We start from the raw sequence: 16,239 nt of genomic DNA, 5'->3' as shown, positions 1-16,239 counted from the left end.
TTTTCTTTTGGTTCACTTATTTCATTCTTAGAGATGTAACTTTTTAATGAGAGTAATCCTTAAATGCAGGTCTCACAATTAACAGCAGAGTGCAGAACCTCAGCCAGAAGGGAGGACACTCAGGTCTGACTCATCTGCACTTCCAAGAGCTTCTGCCAGACAATTGCAGACTTATTTTATTAAGAGACAGAAGATCCTTTCTCAGTCTCAATGCTAAGTTCCCCCTGAAGTCCTGCTACCTGCAAAGAAAATCTACAAGAACAACCATGAGACTAATGACAAACACTCACCACCATATTGTAGGCATCAGGAACTTCAGTTTCAAACTGAAACTTTCCTCCTTGGTAATAGCCCTCATCTAGAAAAAGGAAAGTAAGGAAAACAGTTAAATAAGAGAAAAACACCAAGATTAAAACAACAGCACAGGGTTATCATCAAGTACTTAAGCTGGCTGCACTACCAGCTGCCACCTAATCCAAGGAATGTGTGGGGATCTCGTCCTCCTGCACTCCCAACATTTTTACAGCAGGAATCTGAAGTCAAGAGAGGAAACAACCCCAGAAAAATCCACCATCCTGACCCAGGAACAGGGATACCCAGCTAGAGGAACCCGGAACTGAACTTCTCACTGTAGGAAATCCTGGCATGGGGCAAAGCAGGATTTGGGTCACAACAGTGACCCTTGGAATGAGCTGGAGAAATCCTGCACTTCCTAATGCATTGCTAAATCCTGCTCCAAGACTGGGCACATCTCCCCAAACTTGTGCTGGCAATGATGGTGAGTAGTGTGAATGATGTGTCCAAGAGCAGGTTTCAGAGTGTCTTTCATTGTAATCATCTCACCATGATGTATCTGCCAGGAAAACAAGTCTGCCCCTCTGCCAGCCTCAGCTCGGAGTTATTAAAATATTCTTAGAATATCCACTTACATTTCACCAGGGCTAACAGAATGGGATGGCAGGCAGCCTGCAACTCTGGAAACAGCTGTGCTTGGAAGCTGAAATGCTTGCAAGTGGTCTGAAATGTGTCTGGCATTGCCATTCCTGAGGTTTTCCATTAAAAAGGGAAACAGGTACCCAGCCCATACTGGGGGTTTGGGGCACCTGAGGGATGCTCTGGCCCAAACCACCTTGAGCACTCCAGCCCCAGTGAAGGCCAGGAGGGCTGGTTGGCATTATATACTGCAGGTATTTGATATTTCTTAAACCAACACTGCAAAGAAATGTTCTGTGAAACAATCCACAGTTTACAGAAAGACTAAGAAGAATTTTGTTATTATCTAGCTTGTTCCAAACCACAAAGAAACCTAGCCTGTCTACTGTAGGGCATTAAAATCCTCCTTCAGGTAGCTGTCTCCTGATCTGCTTTTCAAATCCACTCTCCATTCCCACTCCAATTAAATTCTGAAGTGTGCTGGATATTATAAAGCAATTTTACACATGCTATGCTTTACCAGAAAGTAAAGCGCCATGCATTGATTTTTTACAGGAAAAAAAAAAAAAGTAAGATAAAAGCATTTATATTTTGTTTTTAAATGTACAGAGAGAAAATCAGTAAAGCAAGCCATTACTGAAGAACAAGTGAGAGGTGATTTACACTGATAGCCTTTGGTGATGTTACCTGCCAAATGTGCAACACGCTCAGAGTGAGACACTGCTCCAGAAAGGAATCACTGGGAAAATGGTCCAATATCCCCCAGGAGCTCTAACCCCACACCTATCCAACAGAGCTGACTGCACTTTATCCACCATCCAGCACTAAAATGCATTTTAACCAAGTGTCAGGAATTACCACAGTACAAAAGTTATTTTTCTAGGCTTAATTTCACTAGTTCCTTGATTTGCTGGACTTGGAGCAAAGCATGCAGCAGCTCTTCACATTCCACCCATGCTAAAATGAAATAAATGCCTGCTGATGGATGTATCCACATGTCTTACAGCCAAGGAAATCCTCAGGTTTAATGGACATTCACTGCAATCGTTGTCCAACAGAAACACTCAAGAACTTTCAGATCAAGTCTTCCTCCAAGACAATACAATATTCATCACTACCTCAAATTACAACTCATTTTATATTTTGGTTTTACCTTGACACCAACCACACACCACACTGGGTAGGCTACTGACTCTGCTATCAAATAAGCAAGGACATATTTATACAATTAGGAGAGCACAACATCTCTCCTCCCTTCTTTTATACAACTCTCCCTCCGAGTTTGCAAAGCAACAATAATGCTCTTCATTAACACTCACTCAAATATATATTTAAAATTCTGGAGAGCCTCAGCAGCCAGCCAGAAATCTTGTACTGCATTAACAAGATAACCTTTCACAATGAAGTCATCTTTCAGCAGCGTCTCAAGTAAATAGGTTCTCAGACTAGGAGAGAAATCCTCAATTTTTTAGGCATGGAAAAGTGGTGGGAAAAAAGCTCTGGCAGAGTTAACAGTGAGAAAAGAGCTATAAATAAACCCATCAAATGAAACAGCTTTACCACATAGCTTAGGAAGCTGGCCACAGAGACTTCTGCTAAGAAGAGAGATGTCTGAGCCACAGTTTTCCTCCTACTGCTTAAATTTATGTCTTCAATCTGAATTAACAGAGCAAGCAAGCATCCCTCCCACTTCAGTCTCCAGTTTCATTACCAACAACCTGACTAATCTTAGCTTGCGTTTGTAGGGTGTTTTAATGCCTCAAAGTGCTCTGGAAAACACTTAACCAAATTATTTCCTCACTCTGGAAGAAAATGCCAGATAATTAGGGCAGGCCACAAAGGATGCACTTCAGATAGTAGCTCCCTGAATCAGCCATGCTCACCAATATTTGTGAGCATTTCACCAGAAAACATGGGTTTTATTAATTCCCCTAGAGTGCCACTCCAATATCCAGACCAACCTCAGACTAGTCCAACAGCGTGGGAACTGCAGGGAAATCACATTTACTGCACTTACTCTTCTGGGATTTTTCACTTATAAGCTACCTAAAGTCACCTCCTTTATTTTTTTCCAGGTCATTACCAAGTTTTAGTCTTCAGCTTCCAATTTTGTGCTCCAAATACCAAATACCAGCAAGCCTGGATTCTAAACACCTATCTCCTTATTTTCCCTAGATTTTAATCCTGTGTGATACTGGTGCAAAAATAAGAACAGAGGCAAATGGTGGCACAAGGGTATTTTTCAAAGGCAGAACAACTGTTTCCGATGACAAAAGGGAAGAGAAGTTTCACACAGCAGAGAAAACCAGCAATGCCCACATCAGGAACAAAGAGTTTTGTCCACTGCAGCAGAAAAATCCAAGTCTTAGCCATTTTCAAGCATGTGCTGCTAAATACCCACTGATGGTGCACTGCAGAAAGCTGGAGCATACAGGGATTGGAATTTCTTCAATTACGTGGGGAAAAAAAGCAGCCAACCTCATCAAAATTTTCTACAAAACCATTTTAAATCAAAAACTTCCTGTCACCAGGATAATTCTGCAGCAGTAAATACTGGCTGAGAAAGGTTGTTGTGAGAGGTGCTGAGAAAGGGACCTGGAAGGATTTCTGCTTGGTGGTCGAGTTCATTTTCTTATTCAAATTAGTCTTTTTGTGAAAGCCTAAAGAAGCTTCTTTTACTGTCCTTTCAAGACCAGCCACATTCAAAATGACTTTACAGAACAAGTCAAGATTCATGCAACACTGTTCAGACAATACAAAAAGAGTTGGCTCAAGCCTGCTTGAGCCATAAAACTTCTGTGACAACCACTCTGCTGCCTCAAGGAAAACTAAGACTTAGAAAACACTAGAGCAAACTTCAGTATTGAAGAGAGGCAGAAAACGACAAAGATTTTCTTGGTCTGTATTGTGTTCTGCCTTTAGAGTGCTAAGCTACGGCTGATCACAAGATTCTACACCTGAAAATAGATGTTTACTTGGGGCAGGCTGTAACTGCAGAGACTTCAGCTGTACAGCTATATTTAGAGTAACAAAATGTTAATTAAGATCATCTCACTGGCGAGATCATTTCAGCAATGAAGCTGGCACAAAACCCATGCTCTGCATTCAACAGCTGGTTTCTGCCTGCAGCATCCTGCTGCAAAGCAGTGAACAGACAAAACAATTCCTAGGATTTAGACACCTTGGAGTGAGGACAGCTTTTTCATACATCACTCATTTGCACAGTGATGCTCCCTTCCAAAATACAATAAAGTGGCATCCTGTAAACTGAAGGGCATTTGGTGCAAGCAGAATTAACACCCACCAAGTAAATGTGAGCACAACTCCTACGCAGAATGACAGGGCCAAAGTTCTAGATTAGCTCTTGCATTTATTTTTAATTACACTGACAAGGGCAGCCTCACTCATTTTCCCATCACAAAAGGGAGTCACATGAATGGGCACGTTAACAGTGACCACCCAAAATCTCTGCTGGAGGAAAGGCCAGCTGGTTGGGCTAAGGAACAGCAACAGTGACACCTAGCGCTGCTCTGGCTCCCAAGTACAGGATTACAGAACATTCCAGGCACTCCATGAAGTGCACACACCAGTTTCTCCAGGTAATACACCAGGAGGACTGACACACCTCCCCCAAATTCTGCTGTCAGAAAGTCATCCATGGAAAATGGGCAGAGAACGAGCAGGCAGGGGGACACTGATGCCAGCACATCTGACCCCAACCATTCAGTACACTGCACACAGCAATGCCCTCATTTAAGCACTAACACAAGAAGTGCAAGTGAAGTTTAGATAAACTCCAGGCAAATTCATCCCTAAAACATAACCTGCTATCCTAACATGCACAGAAAAGACTGATTTCAGGGGGCTATTAAGAAACTTACGTGGACATGATAATTTATGAAAATGCTTTTAACTGACCAGCCTGCCAGCAAGAGCTTCACAGGATACTCAAGTCCTGTTAAAATTAAAAAACCTGGTTTCACATATTTGAAGAACCAAAGACTCAGAGATTCCTCCCTGTTAAGCATCTTCAGGCATGCCCAGGTTTGAAGTTTTCCAGCAGTGTTACACTGGTAACCTCTGTCTACACCTCTGCAGAACCAAACCATCAGTACAAGGGAACACTCAGCCTAACAAGGCCCAAACGCAAAAATAAATCAAGGTGGTTTGAAACTGGCTGAGAGGAAAAAGGTTCTCAATCAAAGTAAGCAAACGAGATCTGAGTATTTCCTAACCCTACTCACTTTTGAAGACCTTTTTACTGGAATCTGGTTGTCAAAACTCAGCTCAGCTCCTCCACCCCATTAATAAAATAAATCACTATTACAGCCACACTTTCTTTGACTCAAGGCTTTTTTGGAATTCCTCTTGGAATTACATTTCCTAAACACCAACACACACAGAAACCAAAGTAACATGTTGAAAAAAATTACCTGGGGTTACAGTTAGCTGAAAGTAATGGAGCTTGTTTGGGTCAGGAAAGTTCACTTTACATGTACCTGTGAAGCAAAAGAATAATTTACATCAGACAATGAGTTCTCTACTGTTGGCTGGCATGAGGAGATGAGTCTATAAAAGGTATTTTATCACCCATATTATGCAGTCTTTAGCTTCTTAACCCATCAACCTGGCTGCTCCTTTTTTGTAGCCAAGGAGCTAAATAGTATCATAGTTATAAATCCTATTTGTCTGAAAAAAACTTACTTAGAACTGCCTACAAATCTTAGTAATGTTCTCACATTGTAGTAACTGAAACTACACATTCTTCACGTATTTGTTACTCTGTAACAGAACCTACGCTGTAAAAAGTTTACTTAAAATTACTCTGTGTAAACCTTCCTTTTTTTTTTTTTTTTTTTTTTTAGGAATATGGATCACTCTTTAACAATTAATTTTCATGAGCATTTTCACTATTAACAAAGACATCAGGTTACATCTCACAGTGAAAAAGCTGCAGGTTGACTTCACGTTCCCCCTGAGAGCTGAGCTATTTGCTCTGCCCCCAAATCAGCATCTCCTGTGTCAAAAATGAGAGAATAAGGAAAGAAAAGGAGGGAGGCACCAATTGCACCCTTGAGTCCCAAAAACCTCTTGGCTGCTTTATGGAAGATTTGCTGCCACTGCCCAGCAATCAAAAACTGGAGGCAAATTATCAATACTCCTTCTAAAGGACACAAATGAAGGCCCAGCTCTCCACAGCTCCATGAGAGGAAGCAACAGAGGAAATCTGTTCAAGCTAGAGTGGTGTAGCTTTGCACAGCTTTCCCTGAGGTAACAAATACCATTAGTGTTCATTCTTCAGTCAAAATTTTCACTTCAATGGTCCCCTCCCCCTTAAAATGTATACTATTAAATGTTATACTCACAAGGTAAATTAGCTTCAAGGTCTGCAACCTCTGTTGAAAGAAAAAAAAAACCAAAACAACAAAACCATTATTTATGCAAGCATAAAGCTCTTCTTCAAGTCCAAATTGGCAGATCTAATTTAAACCAACCCATGAATTCAATTTTATTTAAAAATATAATTAAGCTGCAGTGGAAATTTACCTTGAAATTTCTCTTTAAGCCACTCAATTCATTACTAAAAACGCTCATCTGCCCTACAGACATGGCAAATGTATCCTCCTTTGATAGGGGAGTTCAGCTCTGCCAAGCAGCACCAGGGCTGCTACCACACAGAGCACTGGCATTTCCAAAGCAGTTTTTATTACTGATAGACGCTCCCATTCAATTAAATTTTCCTTTTGTTTATTTCCTGAGCTTAAAATTCATGAAAGAAAGGAAGCATCCTGATTCTGTTCCACAGCCCCTAGGAAATGAAGTGTATTCCTAAGCCTGTCAAGCCACCTTCCCTGCAAGAACCCCTGCTTTTGTGTATTTTACTGAAATCTTACTTTCAATTACATATGAACAAGATGCATCAAGGTATCTCCCCCCTTTATTTCTGAAGTCCTAGGAAATCAAATTGAGTATATTTCTGGCTGTTCCTGTGGTCTTACTTTCCACTTCTAACTTTGCTTTCAGGACTCCACAGGCAAAGCCCATTCACTTGGGCTGACAACATGCAACAGATTTCAATACCAACTCTCAAACTCACATCTGAAGGCAACAGTCATTCAGAATTCCTGGCACTGAATCCAAACTGATCTCATCACAATTCTCATTAGCTCTCCAGAACTCCTCCTGCCATCCATGCTTACCAAACCTGGCACTTCTCTGCAGTGGGAACAATCCTTATTTGACTCCCTTCAGTTTTAGTTTTCATGTTTTTCACATTCTGTGCTGCCCAGGGGTGTTGTTCTGAGCCTCATATGAAATGTCAGTCAGCTCCTCACAGAGCAGGGAGACAAAACAAATCCTTTTCCTGCTGGAGAGCAAGGGCAATGGTTACAAGTTTTCAGGCCCAACATCACAAAACAAGGGTGGACTGAAGGAGGATGGGACTGCATAATCTGCAGCTGAAATTGGACAATTAAACTCCAATATGCAAATGGACCAGAACTTATAAAACTGCGAGACCTTGTGACTGGCCATCCATTTTGTGACCATTTTGGGTCCACCTTGGGTGTAGCCTCTTGTCCTGCTCAAGGAGTACCCTACCCTTAAAGGCCTTTTAATAAATCCCTACTTTATTCTCTAGCTCTGCTCAGTCTCTCTTCCAGTCAGCCTTCCCAAGGCATCACCATCTCCCTCATGCTTGGCACACCCTGCATCTGCAGCCTGCTACACCAAGAGAAAAAAAATCCACCAAAACAGAAGCATTGTGCTTCACACTTACCTAAAAAATTCACAACTTCACTCTTTTAAAATCCCACACCTGCAGCCAGAGCTGATTTAGCCAAAGCCATGGATTGAAAGACAGCACTACAGCCATACAGCCACACTTTTGCTAAAGTACTGCCTTTATAAAACACATACCTAGAAAAATTTAATTTCAGCTGTAATCAAGGACATCATTTCAATTTTCCTTTCCTGGTTGATAAAAAAAGATGTGACAACCAACTCCTGAAGGCAACAGCTATGAACACTTTTTGTAAGATTATTCCCTCACTCCTTTCTTTGAATTCACCAGCCTTTCCTAGTGGGAGGCACATCAATCTTCACTGGAGTGCAAAGTTTAGGACCTGATTCAATTATTTTAAGGTGCTGACTGCTTTCTTTTATTGCTTCTGTGCTCGTGTGATGTTCAGCTTAATGAATCCTGCCTGCCCTTTCCCTGATCCCAAAAAAGGGAGACATTTAAGGGCAGAGCACCTTCAGCAAGGGCTGAGCCGAGCAGTTCTGCCGAGCCAGGCCCTCACTTCTGCCTCCTCCAAGATTTAGCAGAGTTTACACCCACCAGAGTATGAAAATTCCCTGTGTTCTCACTTCTGTGCTTCTCTCGATCTTGGCACAAGAATGAGAGATTTTTCTTGTGAAAACATGAAAACAAAACGCTCACAGTCAGGAGCAGGGAGCACTCTGTGCAAACAGGTGGGGATGCTGTGCTAATAAATCCACACTAAAGTTTTGGTAACAAAGGCCCAAAATTGAAGTTTCTGAAGAACTCAGCAACAAACCACTGAAACTAAAAATGAAACAACTTCATAAAGATACAGCAGATGAATATCTGCTTCAATAATCTAAATGTTTAAAGCAGCAAGTGAGGCAACAGATGCTACTATTAATCGTTCCATAAGAACAAACACTGGTGATTCACCAATTAACAAGCACATTTAACAGGCCAAAGCTCAGTGCTTGAGAGTTTTCCAAATTCTGTGTCCCTCTGGTAGTGACAACATTGACATGAGAACCATTTTTGTATGCTGCTGCTCAGAAACCAAACATTTTGACCAGGGCATTCAAGCTCCATTAAGACACTGATGTTTTAACTTATGCTTTATGCAGAAAATGTGTATCTCCACATGAGCATTCCCTGTAAAAAAACACTCCCTGTGCAGGCTGCCAACTTATTCAACAGAGCAAACAGGCAAAGCATGGAAGTGACAAACAAAACTCCAATGCCCTGAACTTCCAAGTGCTCCAATATTAAAGCACTCACTAAAGAACTAACTTAAAGTTTTTCTGAGCTCCTCTTTCAAGAAATGTCTGTCACTACAGCTAAACAGCACAGAAAATTGTTTGACTACTTTTCATGGCCATTTTGCAAAGAATTTGCATCTGTGTCCCAAAATTCACACCATTAGGATGATGAGACAACCAGAAAATGCAAGTCTCAGGAAAGTCCCAACAATCCATGTGGTGTTCCCAAAACCTTGCATGATCTGGGGCAGGAGCAGCCCAAGGGGAGGTGAACTTGCAGAGTCCTGCTCCTGACCCGCTACACCTTTGCTTGAACAGTTCCAAATGCTATTTTAAACCATAAAAAGGTGAGGCTTAAACTTAAACCCAACACAAACATTGCAAGAGCTGAATGTAAACAGATTATGTCCCAGCTTTTCTCCCTTCTATACGGCTCCTGAGCTGCTTCTAAGTCTAACACAAGCAACCTGAGTTATTTATAAATGATTTCACAAACAATAACTCTCCCTACCCATGACAGTTCCCGAGACAGAAATAGGAACACTCCTGCCATGTGCACAAGGTTTATGAATGTTCAGTGCACACACCACAGTCCCACTGCTCTGCTCCCTCACCTCCCCAAATCAGAACTCAGCAGTGTTTTGTTTACTAAGTTTTCCACAAAAATCAGCCTCTATGCTTCCTGCTGGAGTTTGGTTCTAAGTACACCAAATAAAAGCAGTATTTCCTCAAGTGAACAGTCTCATCCACAGCAGTATTACTTCTCTCTGGTTTTGCTAAAAAAGCCCCCTCTCCTGTTTAGGTCCCTCTTTAATTTACTTCTCTAAGACTTCTAGAGATAAAGATTCAATACCTTGACACTAATAAAAACTCCCCTTTCTAAATACTAATTCTAATATTCAATTGATTCTAGAAATGCTGTTTGCCTCCTAATTCTTTTCCATCTTTATAGCATTCCCTACTTAGCTCCTCTGAACTGTATAAACCAGTGTAAGAAAAAAAGTATTTTTACCCCCTCTCAACTTTCCTCACCTGTTTTCATGAGGAGTGATATTACTATTTTTGAAGGCTTGAAGAAAGAAAACAAATGGCTTCCCTCATTTTTAGTTGCAATGGATATTCACCTCACTTTTATTATCAGTTTGCCACTTCCATTCTCTCGGGCTTATACAGAGGCACACAGAGGATATTGCCTGGTTACATAAATATGGTTGTAAAAGCCACAGCAACTGAAAACAACCGAGGAATAAACCTTGTTAACTCACTTCCACATAGATTAAGTTATTTCAAGTTGCCACAATCAAACTAAGCAGCAGTAGTAATATAAAACAGAACGATGAATTTTCTGTGCACTACCAAAAATGCAGCCTAAGGGACAAGCTTTGTGATCCACAAGCTGCTGCTGCCATCCTGTCCATCCTCAATTCCATTTAGCAGTCACCCTCCTTATACAATACTGGTCTTAAACATCGCTTTGGTTTGCCCTCAGCCCTTCTCAAATTTCCGAAAGGAGCTGCCTTTCAAGTTCAGCACTGCATGTTTGCCATCCTGGAGGAACAGTCATGTGGCCCCTGCTCCCAGCTTAATCAAGTTCCCCTGAGAGATGAACAGAACATTAGAAATTGCCTCTGCAGCACAGAACAAAATGAAAGCTGCTCAAGCAATTGCAGGGCTTGCTCTATTTCAATTTGGGTGCTAGGCCTACAGAATTAGGGCCTTACTCTCCATCTGAGCCTAGATGGAAATGCAGGGAGAACAGATGTACAGATGAGTCACAGCTTTGAACAAAGCTGTGCTTTACTAGACCCTCTCTACAGCTGGAAGAGAATATCCAAATGACTCAATTACTGCCCTACATACAAAACTTTAGTGATAGAGAGATTTCCATTCATAATATGTCCATAAAATAACCCGAGTGTCCTAAGGCATGACTGATACCTGAATCTGTAACTATGTTGGATATAAGCAGTCAAAGGAATAACTTAAGGAAGAACTAACAAAGGGCACCAGTATTTTACAAGCAGCTTTTCCCCAAAAATGGAACAAAGCCTGTTTAATGTGCACCCATCAATAAAGTCAAGATCAGTGCCTGACACCACTATTTCACACAGCAGCTGAGATGTTCCTTCACACCCACAGTGCCTAAATCAGCACTTACTTTTCCTGGTCTATGCCAAGTCTTTAAAAGTTTGTAGGCATCACCTACACTGGTGGGTGGCTGGGGTTGTGGTCATCACCTCAATCAAAAGAGCACTGATCTACTGCCCAGGCAGAGGACACAACACAGCTGAGGGCTGCAGGAGTGTCAGTGTGACAACACATCCCTCAAAGATCCTGCACTGCCTTCCTGGACTGGACTGTCCATCAACACAAACAAGGCTGGCTGCAATTTACTTCCAGAAAAAAACCAGACACTGTCTGTATCTGGACAATACCTTAGCAAAGCTGGCAGACATCCATCTGCAGGATTTATTAGACTATTCCCAATTTACTGTGGAGCAGGAATAGAACAGTGGTGCTTCACTACTGCCTGTTGAACACCCTGGGGCCATTTTCTCATCTCCTCTCCCTTGCTGAAGGCCAGGATTTCTCTTCTTTTATGCAGGAGAGATTATTTTCTAATTTGTTACCAACACACTGACCTGATGGAGCCTTTCCCTCACTCTGCCCCTGTCATTTGTTTGTAACTCCAGCCAAAACACACACCGTAACAACTTCTAATGACAGCTGTTTTTCCAGGCTCCTACTGACTTTGGGATCCAGTACAGCAGCCGAAGTTCAGCTATGACAGCTCCATACAAACAAGCCTTTCATAAAAGCTCTGGTGCTGGTCCAGCTGCAGCAGCAGCACTGCACACCTTTGGCAGGCAGCCCTGCACTCCTGCAATGTTTATGTGACTTGGAAACACCACCAACACCAGAAGTTCACCTCCACTCAGTCCCACAACAGCCTAGATGCTGCTGATCTATCTTAAAGTGCTGAAGCAAGCTCCAGAAACTTTTATAAACAAATGGCCTACATTTAACTTAAGCAGCTTAAAACTGAACATCCCCAGCAAGTCTTTGCCACTACACTTCCCTCTCACTTCCAGCAGTTACACTGGAATGATCTGCTTCTCCTGACAGTTCCCATTTCACCCAGAAACATCCTGGCCAGACTGACAGCTGCTCCTGCAGCTCCTCTGGGAGAGCACCGTGGTTGTGGTGATCTATCCTCTCTCCCAACCTCTGGCCTGCTCTGAATTCAGCAATTCCTATCAGGCCCTGGCCTTTGCCAGGGTGGTGAAACATTCCTGAACTGTACCAGGAACTCCTGCTGCCTGGACAAGGAGGGAGATGGGAGTAGGAACAATCAGTCATTCCCTGATGGCTTTGGAACATTCCTTAGCTTAATTATAGCCTGAGTGAAATGATACCATTCTCACTTGAACTTCAGAAAATTTCAGTAATCCCCAAAAAGGGACTAACAGGACTATTTCATTGATTCTGGGGGGGGAATTTTTGAGTATGGATATGTGTATCCATACATTTGTGTGTATATCTACATGCATTGATTTGAACACACTATAAACCAGTACACATCTCATTCTCTTGAATCTACCTTACGTTTACACCTGATGAATTAATATAACACTTAAATGCTGTCATGATTAAGGTCTCCTAAGTCTTTTAGATGTAACTGTTGAGTCCAAGCCTGAGACTGGGTCCAGCAGCACTGAGACTCCTCGGAAAGGATTTCACTCTGAACCCCCTGACCCAACCAAGAGTTTCTTTACCTTTTTCCCCCTCCTCTTTTCATTCCAGCCTCTGCATATATCACTCTAAATTGATTCTAATTTGATTTTCCTTTACCTGTGTTATCCATGCATTAAGCAGTAATGATCAGGATCAGGATCCAGCCCTCAATGTTTGTCAGAGCCATATGAGCACTGATCTGCTTTTAACATTTGTCAGCCTGGGACTTGTTCAGTACTTAGTTTGAACTGTGTTAGTTTAAATGCTTAGTTTTTTCAAATAGTTTTACTTAGATAGCTGGTTTGCTATCACAGCCACAGCAATTACCATTACAGTCTCAATACTAATTTTCTATAGATTACATTCTCTTCCTCTCCTGCAGACCTGGGTATGGTTTTCAAAAACATGATTTCTCTAAGAGTAGAGTAAAATTTCTCTGGAACCTCGAAGGGTATTTATTTCACAGTGCTATCTTTCCCTCAAGCCTACACCTGCAGGTTAGGGAAAATCTCAGATTATATATATATTGAGTGATTTGGCATTGTAGCTTAGCTTGGTTAAAGAGCTTATTTCTCCTGCCTGAACCTTTCCCCCTCAGAACTGAAGTTAAATGAGGATTTCCAAATTGGAAGTGTAAGAGTGATTATCACAATCATGATTTAAAGCATATAAAAATTCCCTGTCCTCATAATGACACAGAGAGGAAATTTTGGCTACAACATTCCTACAGTCCAGCTGAGACACTTCCCAGCGCCCTCAGGCAGCAGCATTTGCACTGACACCTTGCTCCAGATATCTGCCAGAATTTACCCTAATTTGGGAAAAAAACACACACAGTGCTGGTTAGGTAATATCAGTCAGGCAATTACAGCCTTGTCAGCCTCAAATCATTCCGAAACAAGACCAGGAAATGTGGATTTCTTGTGACTGGAATGAATCCCAACAGTGGCAGCTCATCACCAACAGCAGAGTTGTAGCTACTGATCCTCTTCAGCAGAAACATCAACCTAAACAACACAATCCTTTGCCACTAACACTCAACATTTACCAGAGGGAGTGAACCTGAGTTTAAACCCACAGTAACTGCAAGCTGTGAGCATCTATGGATTTTTAATTACAATATTATCTATGCTACCAAAAAAAAACCAAACAGAAGTGCAGGAAAGAGCTGCCCCTGATTTAACTATAAAATAGTTTAATTGTTGTCTCATTAACTACCCCACTTACCCACAACTGCCAAGCAGTAGGTCTGGGGCTTTTTCTCCACCAGCCAGTAAAAACCTACAGCACCTTTCCTAAAACACACCACACTGCAACACAATCACTGGTTTATTATTCACAACGTCACACTCAACTTGCAGTGACTCTAGCCTACAAAATCTCTCCCTGAACTGCTTTTTTAATCTTTTCAAAGCTGCCTCTGACCTGTGCCATTAAATCCACCAAATCACTGTAGGTACTTTCAGGATGTTTCTTCCTGTGACAGGCAGTGATGGTCTTGCTTAAAAACCACTTTCCTACTAAGGCAAATATACTTCTGTTGACATTCTCCTCCTATACGTTCAGCGATACTTATGTTGCAATTTTTTATCACCTTTTAATTGACAACAGACTAATATTCAACAGAGTACAGAGGACACTCGTTTAGATTTTCACTGTTCAATAAAAATAAGTGTCCTATAAAACATCCGAAAAATACCTGTGGGAATTTATACACAGTTTAGCGCCATTTACTGGCAACACACCCAAACCCAGTAAACCCCGAAGTATTTCAATAGATTCCTTCACCTTTAACGAGCAGTTTGTCCCGGACAGACACCCTGCGAGTGGAGTCAGACGCTGGGTTGGACGCTCGGGGGCCTCTGACACCATCATCCCGCTTCAGCTTGCTTGCCAGCGTTAGCATTACTGCTGCTTCCCACCTGGAACACAACGGGAGGGCAGCCACGGTCACCAAACGAGGAGGAAAACCAGTCCAGGTGGTTGAATACGGAGTGAAAGACCATCACCAACACAGAGCACGCAGGTAACAGCGCGGTGACTGAGGGTGGGGATGGCCCTGGGCAGCTGAGGAATGGGCTTGTTTGGGCTGTGGGCACTGAGGGAGGTGCAGCGCATCAGCCCAAGAGGAAATTCAGTTTTCTGGAGAGAGGTCAGGCTTATGAGAGTGTTTGCAACCCGATTTCACCTCCTGAAGCTGCTCCTTCAAAAGAGCGGCTGTGAAAATAGCCCTTTGCTCCCCTTCACACCTCGCAGGACAACATTCACTGCTGCCTTCTGGCTGGCCAAAAGGGAAAAAATAAAATAAAAAGGAGAAAGGGGAAGGATTCCTGGAACAACTCTCTAAGTAGGAAGTGAGCCTTGAGACAGCTCCCAGGGCACGGGAAAGGGATGGAGGCTGCAATTATCTCCACAGCGGGACAACACGAACTCCTCTCACAGGGCAAAAGCCCTGTGACACACGGAGACCAAAAAACTGAGATGAAGAGATGCTTCTGCCGTGCCAGCCATGCACTCCAGAAAATAACTGCACCGATAGATTAATTACAGTAAAAGGCGGTCAGAAACGCCAAAGTCATGAAGCCAAAACATCCAATCTGTCACGGCTAAATGTGTTTTGACCCTACTCCCAGCCGAAGGCAACTCCTCATTCTTTAACATTTTGGCTAAAACCAACACAATGCGGACAAAACTCAAACCCTCCAGGCCCCCCGACAGCTAAAATGGCAGGAGAACTGCTTATTCTTTAAGTCATACCAATTAAATCAACCAATTAACGGGGCAGAAAACGCAAAAAGCCAGGATATAATCTTTACTTGGAGGCTGAGAAGAGCCGAACAGAAAAGCGAGCAGCAAAGCTGAAAAAAAGGAAGTAATACATTTCACAACAGTCCCCGAACAGAAGGAAACCCTGGTGAGATCTACACGAAGGTCAAGCTCCCTGACGCTGACAAGTAATGTGTGTGTCAGCTTCGAGATGAATGTTTAAAAACAAAAGCACAGTTCAGGGTAAATGTAAATTCCGGCTGGCTCGACTAAAACAACTGTAGGCTTTACCCCGGAGAAAGAGAGAACAAGCAGAACAAAACAGTCTATTTTTCCTTGGAGAAGGAAAAGATAACAGCTGCTAAAAGAGGGGGGGGGGAGAAGGTTTGAAAAGTCATGAACGTGGCCATAAATTAAAACAAAAACAAAAACAAACAAAAAAAACCCCATACCTGTAAACTGCAGACCAGCTCTCCTCTCAAAAATACCCCCAATCTTTTAGGCGCTGATTTCAAGTAAATTTACTTTGGATAGACATTAAATGCTTAAATAGCTTTACAGCTTGTCCTAGACAACCAAGAAACCCAAAAGGAGCGTGACCACTCTGGAAAAGAAATTATTCGCTTCGGCTGTACGCCAAATTCTAATGAAACACAGCAAGAAAGCACTCACAAATCGCAGGTAAAGCTTTACCGAGGAGACAGAGGAGGGAGGAAGAGGTGCAGGGCTCATTTCTAAGGAAGGGAGCAAGAGTCCGGGAATTCTCCAGCTCCCGGGAGCCAG

The 16,239-nt window shown here is 42.4% G+C and overlaps 1 protein-coding gene across 5 annotated transcripts in view; it reads right to left on the bottom strand.

The window, feature by feature from the left end:
* Nucleotides 1-16,239, bottom strand: part of UBE2F (ubiquitin conjugating enzyme E2 F (putative)) — a 52,532-nt gene that overhangs the window by 35,971 nt on the left and 322 nt on the right. For all 5 annotated transcript variants that reach the window (XR_010743972.1, XR_010743970.1, XM_066322445.1 and 2 more), the window contains exons 2-5: nt 14,479-14,612; nt 6,300-6,329; nt 5,367-5,432; nt 291-358 (exon numbers count right to left, since the gene is read on the bottom strand). Coding sequence is in view for 3 of the 5 variants with exons in the window: in XM_066322445.1 (XP_066178542.1) it covers nt 291-358; nt 5,367-5,432; nt 6,300-6,329; nt 14,479-14,596 (282 nt within the window). In the remaining 2 variants the exon portion in view is untranslated. The remainder of the gene's footprint in view (nt 1-290; nt 359-5,366; nt 5,433-6,299; nt 6,330-14,478; nt 14,613-16,239) is intronic.

The sequence above is a fragment of the Sylvia atricapilla genome, chromosome 7, assembly GCF_009819655.1.
Source record: "Sylvia atricapilla isolate bSylAtr1 chromosome 7, bSylAtr1.pri, whole genome shotgun sequence".
In the NCBI taxonomy this organism is placed as follows: domain Eukaryota; kingdom Metazoa; phylum Chordata; class Aves; order Passeriformes; family Sylviidae; genus Sylvia; species Sylvia atricapilla.
This window is presented reverse-complemented; position numbering and strand designations above follow the sequence as displayed.